At 55.4% G+C, this 13,460-nt stretch overlaps 5 protein-coding genes across 5 annotated transcripts; 4 read left to right on the top strand and 1 right to left on the bottom strand.

Moving 5' to 3' along the window:
• Nucleotides 1-311: 311 nt before the first annotated feature.
• On the top strand, nt 312-2,200 carry CLUP02_17375 (major facilitator superfamily transporter; the record flags this gene model as incomplete). The annotated part of the gene is made up of 4 exons (XM_049296287.1): nt 312-424; nt 486-1,001; nt 1,055-1,761; nt 1,812-2,200. 4 exons carry the CDS (start codon nt 312-314, stop codon nt 2,198-2,200), a joined length of 1,725 nt encoding a protein of 574 aa, XP_049137511.1.
• Nucleotides 2,201-3,081: 881 nt separating this feature from the next.
• Nucleotides 3,082-4,284, top strand: CLUP02_17374 (short-chain dehydrogenase; the record flags this gene model as incomplete). Its single annotated transcript, XM_049296286.1, has 5 exons — nt 3,082-3,506; nt 3,560-3,732; nt 3,800-3,936; nt 3,990-4,045; nt 4,134-4,284. 5 exons carry the CDS (start codon nt 3,082-3,084, stop codon nt 4,282-4,284), a joined length of 942 nt encoding a protein of 313 aa, XP_049137510.1.
• A 1,260-nt stretch (nt 4,285-5,544) lies between these two features.
• CLUP02_17373 (uncharacterized protein) lies at nt 5,545-7,587 on the top strand (the record flags this gene model as incomplete). Its single annotated transcript, XM_049296285.1, has 1 exon — nt 5,545-7,587. One exon carries the CDS (start codon nt 5,545-5,547, stop codon nt 7,585-7,587), a length of 2,043 nt encoding a protein of 680 aa, XP_049137509.1.
• Nucleotides 7,588-7,978: 391 nt separating this feature from the next.
• On the bottom strand, nt 7,979-11,128 carry CLUP02_17372 (short chain dehydrogenase; the record flags this gene model as incomplete). Its single annotated transcript, XM_049296284.1, has 8 exons — nt 7,979-8,267; nt 8,320-8,933; nt 9,019-9,447; nt 9,499-9,907; nt 9,958-10,345; nt 10,419-10,508; nt 10,574-10,910; nt 10,970-11,128. 8 exons carry the CDS (start codon nt 11,126-11,128, stop codon nt 7,979-7,981), a joined length of 2,715 nt encoding a protein of 904 aa, XP_049137508.1.
• Nucleotides 11,129-12,380: 1,252 nt separating this feature from the next.
• Nucleotides 12,381-13,277, top strand: CLUP02_17371 (D-glycerate 3-kinase; the record flags this gene model as incomplete). The annotated part of the gene is made up of 1 exon (XM_049296283.1): nt 12,381-13,277. One exon carries the CDS (start codon nt 12,381-12,383, stop codon nt 13,275-13,277), a length of 897 nt encoding a protein of 298 aa, XP_049137507.1.
• Between the last annotated feature and the right edge of the window lie 183 nt (nt 13,278-13,460).

The following is a 13,460-nucleotide window of genomic DNA, read 5'->3' as shown; positions in this document are numbered from 1 at the left end:
TCACTATGAGTTGCCCCGGCTCTGCTTCTCAACCCCGTATCTGTACATCGTGAGTGGTTGTCGACATAGTGTTGCTCCGACACCGACGACCTTCGAGTCAGACCTTCGCCCTACCGACGGACAGGATTAAGCCGAGTGAACATCCCTTCAGAACCATCAGTCACATCAACAACTACTTAATCGTTGTACAAGGCCTGGATCCACCGACAACCTCGATTTGACATTCACGACCACATCATTACATCGACGACACTCTCATAGCGACTGCTACTTGCTGGCATAACTCTGCATCGTTGAGGGAAGCAATCGTCATGGGTAACATCAAGGAGGACATCGAGTCCACCAAGGCCGAGGGCCTAGTAGAGAATCATCATTACAGAGATGCCATCTTGCCGCCATGGAGATTCTGGCTGCTCAGTATTGGGTAATTATCCCCACGATGTGTTGAGGGCTGCTGTAGATCTCTATGCTAACCTGCCCGAAAGACTCTGTCTTGGACTGTTCCTTTCCATGTTGGATGCTTCAATCGTGGCAACAAGTCTGTACACCATTGGCACAGAGTTTGACTCGGTCGACTTGATCAACTGGGTTGCACTCGCATACACGCTCACATACCTAAGTTGTGCCGTCTTGGTGGCTCGAGCATCCGACATTGTTGGCCGCCGCAATGCCTTTTTGGCAAGCTTCATCATCTTCTTCGCCTTTTCCCTGGGCTGCGGGTTTGCCCAGAACTTGGAGCAGCTGGTTGCATGCCGTGCCCTGCAAGGCTTGGGTGGTTCTGGTGAGAAGAGAATGCTAGTTATCGTCAAGTCATTTGCTAAGTTTCCGCCAGGCCTTTATTCCATCACCATGATTATCTTTCCTGAGGTTGCCCCCAAGCACTTGCTTCAGTACATGTCCAGCCTCGTCGGCATGGTCATTGCGAGCGCCGGTGTGCTTGGCCCAGTTCTGGGAGGTATCCTTACCCATTACGCCTCTTGGCGGTGGATCTTTTGGATCAAGTGAGTGAACCCAGTCCTTGGAGAAGAACGTCCGTGTTCTAACATCAAAACAGTGGTCCCGTTGGCTTCGTCTCAATGCTCATCTTCTACCTGACATGGCCCGACGCTAAACACCTCCCGACGCTGCAACGTAGACGCTGGAAGGAGCTGGATATCGTGGGCTCCTTTCTTCTCGTTGCAGCATCAGTTCTCGTTGTCTTCTCCTTTCAAAATGTCGGCTCGGACGGCAATAAGTGGCGTCAAGCCGTCTTCATCGCCCCCGTTACCGTCGGTGGCGTATGCTTCATTTTATTGTTGGGATGGGAGGCTCTCGTCGCCAAGTTCTGGAGCAGCCGCATCATGGCCGCTATTCCGATGCGACTTCTGCGCAACCGTGTCTACGTCGCCACAATCCTCAACACGATGTTTCTCGGGTTTCCGTACCTCCTGGTCATCTACGCCTTCCCTGTCCACTTGCAGATCGTCAACGGAAAGAGTTCGTTGCTTGCGGGTATCCTACTTCTCCCCATGCTAGGCTCTGTCGCGCTAGGAACCACTCTCGGCGGAATCATCAACAAGAAAAAGAACCGACTTTTTGAGACAATGACGACGGCAAGCTGCTTCGTGTGTATCGGCTGCGGCTTAATGACGACACTGTCGTCGTCTGTGGAACTGGAACCCAAAGCACTTGGTTTCCTTACATTTATCGGCTTTGGCTTTGGTTTGTCAGCCACTTCCTCAACCGTCCTAGGAGCCACGGAGTCCGAGATTCCAGATCATGGTGAGTAATCTGACTCTGCTAGATGTAGACAGACAGCTAACGGAGCAAAGCCCCCGCACAAGGAATCATCGCACAGGTGCGAATTCTCGGTGGCAGTCTGGGAATCGCCGCGTCAACGGCCATCTTGGGCAACTTCATGCGAGACGAGTTGACTGGCGTGCTCACCCCGGGACAGCTGTCGTCGCTCCACGGGGCAGGGGCGAACTTGACGGAGGCGCAAGCCGCAGCCGTGCGTCAAGTCTATACCGACTCCTTCTGCAAAGACATGCAAGTGGGAGCTATTCTATCTGGCATAGCGATCCTACTCAGTTTTGGCGTCTATCGTCGAAATCGTGTCACCATCGAGGAGCAGCGACAAATGCACATCAGAACCGAGGTGGAGAGGAGACGGAGGGCATCGGCAGCCACGACGTTGGTTTCTTCAACAACAACGGACTGAGCCTGTGTATAGCGAGCGCTGTATCTTTATTGTTTGGTCTGGTTGAATGATTTCTGAAGCATAGCATCTGGCCGGCGTTATGGGGTTCTCACTGTCAATATTTGGGCATCAACGGTTATATATGATGAGAATGGGTTTATGAGCAATACCTCATGTCAGTATTAATTATCAATGTCGAAATATCTTGGAACCACTCCGCGGCCAACAACCGGAAAACAACGGTGACCGTTGACTGACCCGAGGGCGTAGCAAGCCGCAACCCTGGCCTATGTAACCCTGGGCTGCCTGTCGGAATCTCAGCCGGGTAGAGCTCATCGGCGTTGGTGCCGCATGGTGCGGGGATAGAAAAGGCCGCCGAGTACAAACAAGCCGGACTTGTCAATCACCTCATCGGCGCGACAGCCTGTCATAGCCAAGAAGGCTATGAATGAGCCCCATTAGACCCTCTTGTCAATTTCCCCATAGCAAAAGACTAGCCCTGCTACTTATATTTGAATAAGTGATGGGGTCACTACAAGTTGTGTCGAGTGAAGAAGCTTCAAGCAAAAATGATGCAATCGCTCGTCCCCGCCGGTTATCGGTCGGTTGAAACCCCGCAGTGTGGGGCCCATCCATTCCGTGCGCCGTGCCGTCCACTTGTGCTCTCCCCTCGTCTTATCCGTCCCTCCTTTGCCTCTGTAGTCGGAAACGTGTCGAGACCTTTTTTCTGTACCGGAACAGCTTCCCCTACTAATCCTTCCCTTTCATTGGATAATAGCAACTGTACGAGCAAAAGCAACCTTCTCCTGACTTCTGCAGAATCCCAGATAGAGTCAGGTATATAAGCAACTAATTCATCCCCGAACCGACCCTCTTCTTTCCCGGTTCCTCTCACTTCACACATGCGCCCCTATACCCGTATAGCTCGCTCCGTCTGCTCTTCACTCTTGTCATCTCAACGCCAACAGCCTCAGCTGCATTCTTCACTGCGCAAAGTCCTCCACCAGAACCATCACAGAACCATAATGTCCGCCGCAGCAAAGCGCCTCGAAGGCAAGACGGTGCTCATCACCGGTGCCTCGAGCGGTATCGGCAAGAGCACGGCCTTTGAATATGCCCGTACGGCGCCCAAAAACCTCAAGCTCATTCTCACAGCCCGCCGCATCGACACCCTCCAGGAGGTCGCCGCCGAAATCCAAAAGGAGGTCGGCAGCGGCGTCAAGATCCACCCCGTCAAGCTGGACGTCAGCAATCCCGAGGAGGTCCGCCAGCTGGTGCCTAATCTGCCCGAGGAGTTCAAGGATATTCACATCCTCGTGAACAATGCGTACGTTTGCTGCTCATTCTCAGTCTGGCTTTTAACTGACACTGGCTCCAAAGCGGCCTCGTCAAGGGAGTTGCCAAGGCTCCCGAGATCGCTGAGGAGGATATCAACGTCATGTTCGCTACCAACGTCACCGGCCTCATCAATGTGACGCAGGCCATTCTCCCCATCTTCAAGGCGCGCCCCGATGGCGGCTCAGGAGACATTATCAACATTGGCTCCATTGCTGGTGAGTTTGGCGCCTCTCAGTCTTATGTTTGCGAAAGACCACGTTTGACTGATCGTCGCCATGGCAGGTCGTGAGCCGTACCCCGGTGGCTCAATCTACTGCGCGACCAAGGCCGCCGTGCGCAGTTTCACCGACAGCTTGAGAAAGGAGCTAATTGCGACTCGCATCCGCGTCATTGGTATTGACCCCGGCCAGGTCGAGACTGTAAGCCATCTCTTGGGAGCCTAGTGTTAGTCACGAGATCTAACATGCCATAGGAATTCTCCGTCGTCCGCTTTTACGGTGACAAGTCCAAGGCCGACGCTGTTTACGCGTAAGTCAATGCTTTACTCTTTTGGATGCTTCTGTCTCAGACCTTGCGAGAAGCTTCAAGTATAAGCACGATGCTAACTATGCCACAGCGGGTGTGAGCCTCTCACCCCTGAAGATATCGCAGAGGTTGTCGTCTTTACGACTACTAGGAGAGAGAACGTTGTCGTCGCAGACACGCTCATCTTCCCTCAACACCAGGCGAGTTTGACCTTTGAATCGTGTACATTGAATTATGTCTGACTCTTCACACAGGGTGCCGCCGGCCTTCTCCATCGCAAGTCTTGAAGGGGAGGCCCTCGGTTATCGATTAAGCGGTGATTGGAGTGGAGGTGGGATGTATAGAGTGCAGGGCGTATATCAAACGGACTCGAGCGGCCGACGTGGCGGCCAGGGAGGTAGACCTGTAGATCAACCAGCGTTTTGTTTTGGAAGCATGAGGGGTTCGACTACGCTAGACCACGTTTTTCTTGCGAGAGATCTAGGCTGTAGAGCAAGTGGAAGAATATCACATCCAAACTATCCCCCCTGTGACACGATCTTACTACTTTGCCGGACTCGGTAGACTGACTTGAGTCAAGACATACTAATGTCACAATAGCATACCGCAGATGATGCTGCATACAGGATTAAGAGCTAGCGTTTGCCAATTCTCGAACAGAATCATTGTGATGTGAAACGACTTTATCGAGGGGAGTACCGAGATACGTGGCATCACCGCTTGTATGCGCCTCACTCGAGGTATTTCCCCCTTCACTTGTTTGCGTTTAGGCAAGGTTCAGATTGAATGAGTAATGATGAGTCTTCAGTACTCCGTGGCCATACAAGGATACCCGAATGAAGGTCATATTCGTTTCCCATCAGCGTGGGCTACCGTGTGACGGCAGCCCGGTACACCCAGTGGCCGAGGCACTTGCAACTGTTGGGACGTCCTTCCCTGCTCGAGTTGGTTGTGATCAGAGACTGTTAGTGTTTGCATGAAGATGGAGCGCTGCAGCTAACGCGTAGAGATGATTGGTCTTGGCACCGCCTTAGTAAAGGTCGGGGGCTTCCACTATGGGCATCGCTAACCAACGCCTCGCCAGCTCGTGGTCATTCCCCTAAACTCCCCCGCATGGTCTTTTCAGACACAGCCACTAGAGGTACCAGGCCGCCTGAGCACGCCCAAAAGATACATCGGCATCGTCCTTACATGAGCATCACTCGGCACTAAGGAACCTAGTCACATTCATTTCAACAACGATAACAGTCCCCGATCTGTGCTTCCCTGTCCGCCATTTCCCAACGACCAGGGACCTGGCGACATCCTTGACAACTTCACACCGCACACCCTCGCGCCCACTCGTCAGCAAACACTGCGAAACCCATTCTTTCTGCGGACGTCGTCACAAAGCTCGACTGTACTTATATGTCGCGGTAGCTGCCTTGCCTCCCGCTGTGCCCGTAGACCGTCACCGCCGGTTCCACGCCATGCGAGGCCTACACCAACCATGAACTGACAAGATGGGCCTCACAACTTTTCTCGGATCCTCTACCGACAAACTCGTCTCCAGCCGCTCCAAGACCTCGTCGTCCAGCTCTCTCCAAAAGGCTTCTGAGAACGCCTCCTCTCAGACGACAGACGCTAGCTCTACCTCTACCTCCGCCTCCCACTATGGATACATCTACGACGAGGAGCAGCTCCCTGCGCTATCTCCCGACTGTCCCGACCTTCGCGAGCTTAACAACAGCCTCGAGGCTCTTGCGGCCATCTTCCCTGATATTCAAATTCAGGTCTTCCGCGAAATGTTGATCAATTTTGACGAGGAATCGAGGCTGGCTGTTGTGATCGACGCCTTGTTGAAGAATCGCGTCGCCTGGGTCAAGGGTCGCTGGAGGACTGTCGATAACCAACCTGCCAGGACCCCGGTTGCGAACGAAGAAGCAGGAGAGCAAAACGAGGCTTTGATCCCCCGCGTCGAAGCTTTCCGAAGTCCCGAGTACAAACACGCCGTGCAAGCGCTGGCTTGGCACGAATTCAAGGGCCTCTCGCGCTCCACCATCAACGCCGTCCTCGCCGAGTCCAACTACTCCTATCTCGAAGCCCGCAACACTCTCGTCTCGTTGTCGTCAAAGTCGTGGCGTTTCACCATATCGTCCCTCTTTCTCCGCCGGAAACCGGTCGCTACGGGCGAAGCCGAAAATCATCCGCTGATAATATGGAAGTCAACTGGCCAAGGCGCCATCGTGCCGTCTCTAAAGGCCACGGGGAACGCAGAGCTCGACTCTGAGCTGTACCGTGATTTGGTTCGACCGCTGAAAGACCGGGCACGGCAGACGCAAGAGGACAAGGATCGAGGTCTGGCCTCCTTGATGAATAATGAAGAAGCCGAGGAAGCCGGCGCCATGCACGAGTGCGCATGCTGTTTCACCGAGTCCACCTTTGAGGAATTTACAACCTGCAACACGGACGGGCATATGCTCTGTTTCCGCTGTGTTCAACACTCTATTACGGAAGCTGTATTTGGCCAGGGATGGCACAGCAGCATCGACACAAATCACGGCACGCTGAGATGTCTCGCCGTCGAAGGGAACGGGTGCCCTGGTCATATTCCCTACGAGCACATACACCGCGCCATGCTAGAGGAGAAGAAGGGCGCCGAGATTCTCCGTAAACTCGACCAGCGTTTGGCAGAAAACAGTCTCCTGACTTCTAACATGCCCCTTATTCGTTGCCCCTTTTGCGACTATGCAGAAGTGGATGACATCTACCTCCCAGCGCAAGAAACGCAACTTCGAATCAGACTTGACAGTTTACTCAGTCTTGCGCTATTATTCGTCTGCATCGCAACGGTTCCGTTCCTCCTCCCTGTGGTCTTGTTATCCTCCTTTCTCTGTCTTCTCATCAGCACGAAGCAGACGGTTGGCGACCGCCTGGTCGCACAGTGGCACCTGGCTCTGGGCCGCCATCGCCGACGACGTCGTGGACTCAAATTTGCATGTCAAAACCCCGATTGCGGGAAAAGCTCGTGTCTATCCTGTGCCAAGGCCTGGAAGGACATTCACGTATGCAACGAGTCGTCTCTGGTGGCGTTGCGTACGCAGGTTGAGCAGGCGATGAGCATGGCCATCAAACGCGTCTGCCCGCGATGCCATACGTCATTCGTCAAGAACTCGGGCTGCAACAAGCTCACCTGTCCTTGTGGCTACAAGATGTGCTACGTCTGCCGCAAGGACATTGGCGGTACCAACGGCGACGGCGAAGGGTACAGGCACTTTTGCGACCACTTTAGGCCGGACGGTGACCCGCGGCCCTGCACCGAGTGCTCGAGGTGCAATCTCTGGGAGAGCGAGGACACCGACTCGGTGCTGAGGCTGGCCAAGGAAGAGGCCGAGACCAAGTGGCGCGAGACGGAGAAACGCGAGCTGAATGGGGCCGAAAAGGCCTTTTTGGAGACGGGTTTCGCCAGGAACGGGGTCTCGCCGGTCGAGAACCGCCTCAAGAACGGTCAATTGCCGACCTTGCCAGAGCTCTGCGACTTTGTGGTTGAGACCATTTTTGTGTGAAGCACGCTCCGAGTACATGTGTGCTTTGTAGAGCGGCATGATGCGGCATGTTGGGAAACACGAGAGAAAGAAAGACAAGAGCCTCGGAGTTTGACAAGGTCATGAGTATACCGGTATATGGGCATTTCTGGGGCGTTCAGGGCTTGCGGGATGGTCGAGAAACGGGAACAACCTCACATCATGAGGGTAGAGTAAATGAGGGCTGTCGTCTCGCGGCGCTCATCTACAACAAAATAACCTTTTGTAATTGGTAAATACATTCAACTTTAAAGTTCATAACCTGCCTTATTCCTAAACTTGATTTGAAAAATCTCATGAATCATACCGAGAGAGCCATGTACTCATACAAACTAGAAAAAAACATGTCCGGAGTAGTCTTCCACGCAACAGTTTAGAGCTTGCTCTTGTCATCAACCAGCTCCGCCGCAGCGCCGCCAATGGCCAGCTTGCCCGTCTCCTTGACCTTTGTCTGGAAAATGACCTTGCCGCCGTCCTTCCACATCTCCGTCACGAGCGTCTGCCCGGGGATGACGGTGCCGGCGAAGCGCACCTTGATGTTCTTGACGGGGCCGAAGCGCTCGTACACGGCCTTGCCGGCGACGCCGAAGAAGCAGAGGCCGTGGAGGATGGGGGCCTTGAAGCCGCCCATCTTGGCAAAGGCAGGGTCGACGTGGAGGGGGCTGTCAAACGTCAGTCAACAATTTTAATACTTAGGAAGTAACTTCAACTCACTTGTAATCACCGCTCAGACGGTACAGCGCCGCCTGCTCCTCGGTCGTCTTCTCCTCGACAACGACGTCGGGGTGGCGGGAAGGAGGCTTGTTGGCCGCCGTGCTGGCGCCACGGTCCGCGGGCTTCTTCTGGCCGCCGAATCCGCCGCAGCCTCGGAGGAACACAGTCATCTCGTTGTAGAAGACGGGCTCCTTGGTCTCGGCATGGACCGTGGTGATGCCGCTCTTGACAATGGCGGCGTTGCCCTTGTCAACGACCTCGAGGAGCTTGCCGGTGGACACGAGCTTGGCGGCGGTGGGGATGGGGTACTTCTTGATCTCGAGGTACTGCTCGCCGTGCAAAAGCATCATGGGGGAGAAGTTGGGGACAATGTCATCAAAGTTATACGGCAGCTCCGTGTTGAAGGGCGGGATGACGCCGAAGGTTGGCACCACCTGGAAGTCGTCGGCACCCTCAAAGACGTACTTGAGCTGGTCGCGCTTGGCGCCGATGCCCAGGTTGTAGAGCATCACGTCGCGCTCCTCGTACTGGAACTCGGTTCCCTTGCTCTCGGCGTTCTGCGCGGCCTTGATGGCGTCGAGGTACTTGCTGTCACCTCCGGAGCTTGCCTCTGACTGTAAGGACACTTGATCAACATTGTTCTTATTTTTGATGCTATTGCTACTTTACAGGATTGCGCTGCCGAGAAAGTCTTCATACCTTGGACTTGTTGCTCTTGTTCTCCATGTTTGCCATGATGCTCTGAAGGCCATCCTGGGTCTTCTCGGGGTGGTCGGCGCGACCGTCCTCGAAGTTTCTGATGGCGTCCCAGTGCTTGAGAACCTCCTCGGGAGTCAAGGGGACGTCGACGGGGAAGCCGTGGCCGCCGGTTCTCTGCCAGCGGGTCTGGCCGACCCAACCGCTGCCAACCTCGTACAGGCCGCCGGTAGGGTTCTTGGGGACCTTGTCGCTGGAGAGGGCGAGGACAACGGGCGCAATGTAGTCGGGCTTGAAGGCCTGGACCATCTCCTCGGGCATGATGGTTCTTGTCATGGCAGTGCCGGCGTTGGGAGCAATGGTGTTGACGTAGATGTTGTACTTGTAGCCCTCGAGCGCGAGCGCACGGGAGAAGCCCAGGATACCGCATTTCTGTACGTTTGTTAGTGATCATGTCCCGAGGTTCAACGCCATGATACTTACTGCCGCGGCGTAGTTGGCCTGGCCAAAGTTGCCGTAGATGCCAGAGGTGGAGGTGGTGTTGATGACGCGTCCGTACTTCTGCTTGAGGAAGTACGGCCAGGCGGCCTTGGTGACCTTGTAGGTACCGCGGAGGTGGACGTTCAGGACGGGGTCCCAGAGGCTGTCGTCCATGTTGTTGAAGGCCTTGTCGCGGAGGATGCCGGCGTTGTTGACAATGATATCAATGCGTCCGAAAGCATCAATCGCGGCCTTGACAACAGCATCGCCGTCTTCTGCTGAGGCCTTGACACCAACAGCCTTGCCGCCAAGCTTCTTGATTTCGTTGACAACATCGTCGGGGTTGACCAAGTCGTTGACAACGACCGTGGCGCCGTGCTTGGCGAATGCCAAACTGTAGGCACGACCGATACTGAAGGCTATTAGCTGCGAACGAGCACATGCAATGTTCCATAAGCTTACCCGGCACCACCGCCAGTGACGAGAGCCACACGGCCGGTGAAGTCAACCTTTTCACCCTGCTCGTTGGGGCCCATCTTCATGGAGTCCTCCAAGAGGGTCAAGAAGTCATTAGGACCAGAGGGGTACTGAGGCTTGGAGAAGTCGATGGCCTGATCCCACTTCTTAATGACGGCGCTGGGTGTGTAGCTGTCGTCGGCCTTGAGGAGGAGACCGCTGGACCGCTCCCAACGCAGCTTGGCAATGTGACCACCGCCAACCTCGAAGATGGAACCGTTCTCATCCTTGTTGTCCTTATGTACGAGGACGGAGACGAGGGGAACGACCCATTCGGGCTTCAAGATCTCCAGCACATCGGGCGGCATCACAGTCTGGGTCATTCTGCTGGCGGCTGTTTGTACCAGTTAGCGCTCATGATTTATCTCCCCTGCCCGCGGCTCCGCTTGCCCACACGTTGCACGTACCGATTGGTGCAATGACATTGCACAGGATGTTGTACTTGGCGCCCTCCTTTGCCAGAGTCTCGGTGAAGCCGACCATGGCCAACTTGGCAGCTGCACGAACCGGATTAGCATCACGAGGCGATTTATATCAATTGGGCACCGGGTGGGACACGTACCAGAGTAGTTGCACTGGCCGAAGCTGCCAAAGAGACCGGCAGCCGAGGCCGTGTTGATGACACGGCCGTACTTTTGTTTCCTGAAATGGGGCCACGCCGCGCGAGCGCACTTGTACGATCCTTTGACGTGCACCTTCATAATCAGGTCCCAGTCCTCGCCCTTCATGTTCTTGAAGCTGATATCGCGCAGGATGCCAGCATTGTTGATCAGCACGTCAATGCGGCCAAAGTTCTGGATCGCCGTCTCGATGATCTTGTCACCGTTCTCGACCGAATCGTAGTTGGCCACGGCCTTGCCGCCGGCAGCCTTGATCTCGTTGACGACAACGTCGGCCGCCTGGGTAGTCAGACGTCAGCGATGCGCACCCGGACGCTTCTATCTATCAGATGCCATACCTTGGTTGAGTTGCCCTCGCCCTTGAAGGAGCCTCCGAGGTCGTTGACGACGACGCTGGCGCCGCGGGAGCCAAAGAAGGTGGCATAGGCCTTGCCGAGGCCACCGCCAGCGCCAGTGACGACGACGACCTGGCCGTCGAAGCGTAGCTGACCAGCCATTGTGTGTATGTGATGGATTGAAGAGAGAGAGGGAGAGAACAGTCGCTAAATGGAAATACAGGTGGCACAGAGAAATCCAGAAGAAGTTTGGAGATTGGATATGGTTAAGAGGTCGCAACGATGATCAATCCAATGAATCTTTTGTTCTTGTGAAAGGACGGACGTGGTGGTTTTCTAACTTCTGCGCTTCCGGCAACTGTCTTCTGTGCAGCGTGACGGCAGCCGCTCAGAGAGCCGAGGCAGCTTGCTGTGTCCGAAGCCGACGAAATACGCTAGTCTGAAAGCGGCTAAGGCCAAACTTCACATGCTCCGTTTGCCGTGGGATACAAAGTCTCCAATGGACTCGAGCGCGACGAGGTACCCACGTACCCCATCGTGCACATGAGGTCATGTGGGGAAGGAAGTCAACCCCGCCACTCCATGTCACATGCCCCTGCTCGACCACCAGTCTGACCACTCACAGCGCTGTACTGGGCCAGCCTCCGGTCGGCAGCGGGTACGTACTTCCCCAGCGTCTCCCCAGTGTCTGGCGCCGTGGAACACTGGGGAACGGCCACCAAGCCCCAAGGCCCAAGGTGCAAAGGCGAGAGAGCGGGATGCCGTGCCCACTCGATGCCGACGGACCTGTGCTGAGTTGATGGCCCCAGGGAACACAGACGGCGCCGAAAGAGATGGGTACCAGCCCCTTCTTCCTACTGGTCACCCCAGCTGCCGACCAAAGTCTGTCTGGGAGGTCCAGAGCCCCCTGTGAATCTTGCAAGTTAGATTCAATGGTTCCCTACGAGGAAATTTAGCCTTGGTAAGATCTCGGGTATGCTCGCCTACCGCACGAGATGAGATGCCGTGGGGTTCTGCCGATTCACTCTGGCTCCTAGCTAGCTGATGACTGATACATTAAAGATGAAGTCTTTCTGCCAAAGATCTTGCAGTGACAGCCTTCAGCCCACCTCAACCATGTAGAACATTGCATACTGCCGGGACCGGTAGATTGAATCATCACCATGGTGCACCCGCGGTAATCAGAAGCGGAAATGAGTACGTACACAATCCCGGGGACCCAGACACGCGCTTCGGCGTCAACCCGCCGCGAGGATGCATGCCGCCCCGCATCCCGCTGAACCCCGCCGGACACCTCTCGGCATCGGCGTCCAAACGGCCATGAAGTCCCTCACCTGTCTCGCCGGACCACCTCCGCATCCACAGGCATCACCCGTGACTCCCCCAATCCCCAGGTACCGCTACCACCACCGCCATGGCCTCCACCGCACCGCCCATCATCGATGACAAAAGCCCCCTCTGCATCCCCTTCATCACCTCCCTCCTCAAAACCCGTACAACCCCTCAAGATGAAGCATCAACACGCCCCTTCATAATCGGTCTCAACGGCGTCCAAGGCGTCGGCAAAACAACCCTCGTCCGCGCCCTAGCCGACACCCTCACCAAACTAGGCCACCCCACCCTCGTCTTCAGCATCGACGACCTCTACCTCACACACGCAGACCAAGTCGCCCTCGCGCGCTCTCACCCAGAGAACCTCCTCATCCAGCAGCGCGGGGAGCCAGGAACGCACGACACACAGCTCGCGCGCGCATTCTTTGACAGCATCGCCAAGGGTCAGCCCACTAAAGTCCCCTCCTACGACAAGGCAGCCTTCTCCGGCCAGGGCGACCGCGTCCCCGAGAGCCAGTGGACAGAGGTCAACAAGCCCGGCCAGCCAAAAGTCCAGGTTGTCATCTTCGAGGGCTGGTGCGTCGGCTTCCGCGCCCTGCCCGGGGCCGAGGTGGAAGCCAGGTGGAAGGCCCCCAGCAGGACGCTCCAGAAGCACAAGCTCGAGCACCTTCTGTTGGTGAACGCGAGGCTCAAAGAGTACGACGCCATGACTGATCTCCTCGACGTCTTTATCCACGTTGATGCCGAGGACACCCAGTACGTCTACGATTGGCGCCTGCAGCAAGAGGCTGCGCTCCGTCGCGAGAGGGGTGCGGGCATGACTGATGAGCAGGTCGTCAAGTTCGTCGACGGCTACTACCCTGCCTATGAGCTGTTTTCAGATAACGTCAGAAAGGGCATCTTGCCAAACAGCCCAGGCCATCAGATGAGACTGGTCGTCCGTAAAGACAGATCGGTCAAGGAATCGTTCATTTTATGAGGACAGTCTGTCAATGACATAGAGACTACCTGTGCCAACGCCGGGAATATGATACAAACAAACCACCCCAATACGCCAGTCATGATAGCCATGAATCATTAGCCATAAAGTGTCATCAAAATTCGCTACACATCCGAACGCCCCTTTGCATGCACCTGCACCCGATAACATGATCCATGGCGC

Source organism: Colletotrichum lupini, chromosome 10 (genome assembly GCF_023278565.1).
Source record: "Colletotrichum lupini chromosome 10, complete sequence".
NCBI classification, from domain to species: domain Eukaryota; kingdom Fungi; phylum Ascomycota; class Sordariomycetes; order Glomerellales; family Glomerellaceae; genus Colletotrichum; species Colletotrichum lupini.
This window is presented reverse-complemented; position numbering and strand designations above follow the sequence as displayed.